The sequence below is a fragment of the Hyaloscypha bicolor genome (genome assembly GCF_002865645.1).
Source record: "Hyaloscypha bicolor E unplaced genomic scaffold K444scaffold_98, whole genome shotgun sequence".
Lineage (NCBI taxonomy): Eukaryota > Fungi > Ascomycota > Leotiomycetes > Helotiales > Hyaloscyphaceae > Hyaloscypha > Hyaloscypha bicolor.
The window spans coordinates 617885-624216 of NW_020194600.1; the positions used below are offsets into that span (position 1 = coordinate 617885).

The 6332-nt window shown below is 47.9% G+C and overlaps 1 protein-coding gene across 1 annotated transcript; it reads left to right on the top strand.

Annotated features, from left to right (window-relative positions):
- Window positions 1-1459: 1459 nt before the first annotated feature.
- On the top strand, window positions 1460-3222 carry K444DRAFT_532274 (glycoside hydrolase family 16 protein; the record flags this gene model as incomplete). The annotated part of the gene is made up of 9 exons (XM_024875067.1): window positions 1460-1530; window positions 1584-1734; window positions 1781-1854; window positions 1902-2240; window positions 2311-2526; window positions 2578-2706; window positions 2761-2865; window positions 2918-3029; window positions 3169-3222. The coding sequence occupies 9 exons, from the start codon at window positions 1460-1462 to the stop codon at window positions 3220-3222; spliced, it is 1251 nt and encodes a 416-aa protein (XP_024735128.1).
- Window positions 3223-6332: the final 3110 nt, after the last annotated feature.

Below are 6332 nucleotides of genomic sequence, written 5' to 3' on the forward strand. Positions count from 1 at the left end.
CAATAACTCAATAGAGTTAATACTCTGTGCAGTACCGCCACACTGGATAAGGCGAGCTGGAGCTTTGCTGATTTGGAGCTTACCGATCTGGGAAGCCAAAATATTGCAAGTACTCCGTAGACGACATATGAGCAGGGGCTAGAAGAGGTGCCAAGCGGGGGGCACGACGGAGCAGAGCAGCCATGCGCTTGCAGCGTCCACCAAGAAGAGACTGAAGGCTGCAACAGCGCGGGACAACGAACGGCGGCCATCCACGGTGGCACTGAGACAGGCAGGCGCTATGGAAATCCAGATCATCAGATACTGATACCATGCTGGTAAGTTCAGGGGGTCGGGGCACCACTTGTGTGCGGCGCTGGGGCGCTGCGGCTCATGTTGTGTTGTAACTTGTGTTTTGTTGTGATGTGACGCGATGCGGATGTGATGCGATGTGATGGCGTTGAGGATCGTCGCTGTTGGCCAGTGCATGAGCCATAAGGTGGACCGAAAGCACCGCAACACCGCAGACAGCGGGAACAACCGGGGTCGTGACGGCAGATTCCAGACAGCCGGATGGAATCGGGCAGCGAGCCGAAAGTGCGTCCTGCCAATCCTCATTCCTTCCTTGAACCGTCCCGTCTCAGCATACTCGGTACTCCGTAAGCATCTTGCAAAGACGTCCGTCCGACAGCCGCGGCCGCAACCGCTACAGTAAAGAAAACACGCAAACACACGCCCCTTTCTTATGATGTCTCAGTTCTGGCCCTTCGCCTTTGGCTGTTCCCTTGCCCCTGTTAGCCTTTGGTACCTGCATCAAAAGTATTTGTGTGAGTGGGCCCGGACTCCCGGGACGCGCCCCTGGGTTTGGTCTTCTCAATCCCAAATGACACGAGTCGTGGCAGCAGCAGCAAACATGGGCGACTTTCAGAAGCCATGGCCCCTCCCTCTTGCGTTTGTCTACTGTATTCTAGGCGCCAAGAACTGATAGTCCAAAGTCATGCCGTTCGAGATTGTGCAGTAAATGTGCATAAGATTAGGATGCTCCGGCAATACAGGCAAAGTGCAGCGCGGGGGGCGAGTCTTGATTCGTGGATGTACGAACCGCCGATAGCCAACCATCCCAGTGGACTGGGACAATAGAATTCAAGTCCCATTCTCAACCTCTGGACCACGCAGGGCTTTGTTTGCGGGTTTTCGGCTGGAGTTTTCGCAAGCCCCCCGAGGTCCATCGATTCTCAGCCTTTCCAAAACAACCTCCTCACTTCTAGAGCTTGGTCTGTCCGAGAGCCTTGTGTTCGAGTGCCCGACTTACTTTTTGCCGATCCGTGTGCTGTTCTCCAAAATATCAGCAGGAATGTCATATCCTCCCAGTGTCTTCGAGATTGATGCAATTCACTCAGTTCCGGCATCACCGTCCGGAAAGTGCAGCTCTCGTGGTAACTATTCAACCTACGCATCTCACGATGTCTTTGGATTGCTGATGGCTGTCTTTTTAGGATCACAACAACAAATAAAACAAAGACGGTTGAAGAGCGCCAGACTGGTGGGAGAGTACATCACCCATCCACCCTTTTTCACCCAACGTTAATAACTAACTTGAGAAGATATGAGAAGCCATGGATCGAGGGCTCACCATATAAGAATCGAGAGCGTTGGGACAAGATCATTCTTTGGGGATGCATCACACTTGGCTTTGGAGTCGGCATTGCATTGTGTACCTTAACATATTTCAAGATTCCGCGGCATGAGGCAAGTGTGACTGTGCCTTTCAATTTGTTATTTTTGCTGACCGACTTAATAGTATTGTCTTGTCATGGCTGATGAGTTCAAGAATTTGGATAATTGGTCCCACGAAGTCCAGATTGGGGGTTTTGGGTAAGGTTCTAGGGCCTCGTGAACGACACGTGCTGACCTTGAAATAGAGCAAACTCGTTCGAATGGGCAACGGACGACCCTCGTAACAGTTATATCGCTGATGATGGACTGCATCTGAAGGCAACTTTGACGCTCGATACAAGTGATATCACGCCCGACCAACTTCTCAATGGCTATACCCTCAACCTCACTGCCGCTGGCACTTGCACTTCCAATGATACAAAATCAACCGATTGCGTTAGAACTAGCAACGCCACTACCTCTACAATTATCAACCCTGTTCGTTCTGCTCGTATTACGACTAAAGGAAAGAAGACCATCAGGTACGGCCGTGTGGAAGTGGTTGCAAAAATCCCGCCCGGGCAATGGCTATGGCCAGCTATCTGGTACGTCTATCTTTTTTGCTTTTCCTGATACATCATTTTCAACAAACTAACTTCTCTTCTCCTCGCCAAGGATGATGCCGCAAGACTCTGTCTATGGTGCTTGGCCACGAAGCGGCGAGATTGACCTTATGGAAGCCCGCGGCAACGACCCCGCGCATTACCTCCTTGGCTCTGACACAATTTATTCCACGATACATTGGGGTCTCGATTACTTTACAGATCAGTCCAAACAGACAGCTAGTTGGTATACAAGGCAACGAGGAAGTTATGCTAGTGGCTTCCACACGTATGTGTTTTGGAAAGCTTTGTGAGTTAATGCTAACTCAAAGATCGTCAGGTATGGGATGGAATGGACTCCAGAATATCTTTACATCTATATCGACAATAAGCTACTACAAAGTCTTTCTGTGAAGTTCGGCCCAAAGACCATGTGGGAACGAAGTGGTCTCAAAGCACCGGGTCATCCGTAAGCACAACATCATCTTGTTCAAAGCTTCTTGACAATTCTGACATGCAACAGACCCAAAGACCCCTGGTCTTACACGAAGAGCGTCAGCACACCCTTCGACCAAGATTTCTACCTCATCTTGAACGTCGCCGTTGGAACGACTGGTGGATTTTTCGCGTATGCTCCCTCGTGGCTTTCATTATTTCAAAGAAACTAATTGGCCATCTAGAGATTCGGTCGGAGGCAAACCATGGGTGGATCGAGGTTCCCCAGCGGCCATGATGGATTTCTGGAAGGCCAACGCTACTTGGTACCCCACTTGGGATCCGGACGGAATGATAGTAAGCAAAATCTCAAGCTTCCCCTCTAAATCTCCCGCGAATCGTGGGACATTCGAGTTCTTCCTGCTGCCCTCCCGAATGTCTCGGGTGTGACGGCTCGTTGAACTTCCCGATAGACTGGTACTGACAAAAACAACAGGTCAAGTCAGCCAAAATGTGGCAATTAGGTGCATGCTCATCTCCAGAGATCTGATTAGGAGGCAAATGTGTATTGATTACATAGTTGATTTTCTTTTCTTCAAGCCAGTACATAGACATCGCGATTGACGTTCGGCGTATCAAAAGGGCTGTTTTGGGAGTCAAATTTGTAATTATTCGATGAGGAAAAGTTTTGCACATCTCTTGGCAGACAAGCATATCTTTTCCAAAATTGCTTTTTCATCACAATTCCCTATCGCTGCATCTTGCGGGCAGCAATCTTTCAATCTTGGTTATCTCCACTCGGTTCCTGATCTGCGGGTCAAAATTAGACTCTCAACTTTCATGGCACGCGCCTCCGGTTAGTCGTGATACACCGAAATCTGGCCGAAAATCAAACCCCCATTACTTTCTTTAACACCCAGCACGCTTAGGTTCCCTTAAAAAATAGAATGAATTAATGCGCAGTCCACGGGATTGCCCTCGATAAAATTGTAAAAACTTGATGGAAGTTAATATTAAAAACATTGATTTTCGGCCCGGATTTCGGTGTATCACAACTAACCGGAGGCGCGTGCATGGGAAGATCTCATCCTGAACCCTGTCAGTAGGCGAATATCTCTAGCCGTTTACGTCTGACGCACCCCTGAAAGCTTCATGCCGTGGCGTCTACGCTCAAGGCACGTAAAATCTCATTGATGCACACCCTTCGGCAGCGGTAGGGCTGCAGTGGGGCTGCTTGAAGGCGCTAATGGCTTTTAGCCTTCTTACAGGGGCACAAGCTTTATCTCATCAACAACTTCACTTCACCCCCCAGTCTGTGGCTTATGTAGTGAGTTCCAAGCTGTCCCGCCCTCATGGACAATCTTCCTCGTCTAATACTGCCACTTGAAAATGCGTGACAGGGCTTGAAGCTCCGATGGCAATATTTTCCTGCGGATCCAGGGTCTTCGACTACCAGGATTGAGCGGCTGAGCTTGAGCTAATGAAAAAATGCTCGATAATCAGATTCCCCTGATCGGACCACATGCACATGGCTGCCCGGCGGCAGGCTTGCTAGTTGGGATGAACTTACAGTAAAAACTCGCTATAAGGATACTCAATATAAGGATATCCTCAACATAAGGATGCTACCTTAGGATCCCAATAAAAATTAGCCCCGAGCTAAGGATATCCTTACTATCCGTTCCGCTGCGGCCAGCCTTGGGTTTTTCGGACCGGAATAACTGTTTTTCCGGAGGAACACCAAAATCACGCTTCATTATTTACATGTAAATAAACCATTTAATTGATCAATTGCACCACAACCACAATGCCAGAAGATACTGTCTTCGATTCTACCGATAAAGGGACCCTCCGGCCCAACGAAAATCCACTGCGCAATCAAGGGGACTCATTCAAGCCTATGCAATTACCTGATTGGGACTAGGAAATCAACCTACCAAATAACGTCTCTCCTGATAATCCAATTACTTTATTCACTTTATATTATATACCAGAAATCGTCAATTTGATAGTTAAGAAGACAAATAGCTATCTGCGAGAGCCTCAGGACGATTCGTGCCCTCGTACAAGAGCAAAGGAGTGGTATCCAACCTCTCGCGGCGAGATTTATATCTATTTTGCAATTCGTATTTATATGACCTTATATATAGATAATGAGATCGCAAACTATTAGAATACAAGGGATTTTGTCCTATCGCACCCAATTACAAGCTATATAAGCAGGGACAGGTTCCAGGAGCTTCATATACGTGTGCGATTCCATGGAAATCAGGAACAAGGCCCATACGAGAAGGTAACCCCCATTTTCCTGTTTATTTTACTCGACTAGCTAATAATTACCGAGCAGGTAAAACCTTAAGTACATACATCCAAGGGGTTAATTTAAGGTTTGGAAGCCTGGACGTGACTTGGCAGTAGAATAGTAAACGCTGAATATTGACAGGTCGATCAAAGGAGAACTACTGTTCCAAATAAGCTATACTAATGGTAAAGGTTTGGGGGCGAGCAGCCCAGAGAGGGTTCTTACTCGTATGAATGCTCATATCCTGGTCAAAAAATGGGTGCTAGTACGTACTCCAAAGCAGTGGTGGAATGATTGAAGGCCGGAAATGAAGAAAATACTGTCACGTGCTGCGCCACGCGAAAGGTTGAACTAGCCTACACTATATAGGCTCTTGGTACCGAAACGATACGAATTGACTGCGGCTCTAGCAATAGCTAAGTAGCCCTTCTTACAATATCAATTAAGACGAAGTATCAGGTACTATAATATACAGTGAATACAGTAACTAGGATTATCAGAAAAACGTCATTTCGGTAGGGTTACTGATTTACTAAGTCCCTATCAGCTAATTACATAGCTTCAATGAGTCCGCCATTGATGGGCACGCAGTCGATTTCGTTGGAGCAGCGCCCGGTATAAAGCTAGGGCCTTTACCAGCACCAATGCGAAGACAGTTCCAGGGCTTACTAGGCATATGTTAGGCCTCAGCCCGCTGCAATCTGGGATCAATGCGATAATAGCTTAGTTACCGCCCATGTAGGGCAACAATGAAGCGTCATTACGATATATCTCACACAAAACAGACTTATTACCGTGCCGAAAAACCCACAGCGCTGCCAGCAGCGACGGAACGTCGATAGCAACCGTAAGATATCCCTGAGCTCGGGCCTATCGATACGCTTGATTACAGCTCTTAAGTGGATTCCTCGAAGGTAAGCATACATTATGTTGAGCATTCCATCCTCCAGAATTGCCCCAGTATCTCGCTCATATGCGGAGTTTTTACGTGTACGGATTCATCCCAACTAGCAAGCCTCCGCCGGGCAGCCATGTGCATGTGGATTTTTTTCCGATCAGAGGAATCTGATTATCGAACTGCATTTTTTCATTACTCAAGCTCACCGCGTCAATCCTGGTAGTCCCGAAGACCCTGGATCCGCAGGAAAATATGCATCGGAGCTGTCAAGCCTGTCACGCACTTTTCAGTGGCAGTATTAGACGAAGGAAGATTGTCATGAGGGCCGGGACAGGCTTGGAACTCACTACATATCAGCCACAGACTGGGGGGTGAAGTGAAGTTGTTGATGAGATAAAGCATTGGCCCCCCTGTAAGCCAAGCTAAAAGCCATGTACGGCCTTCAGCAGGCCCCACTGCA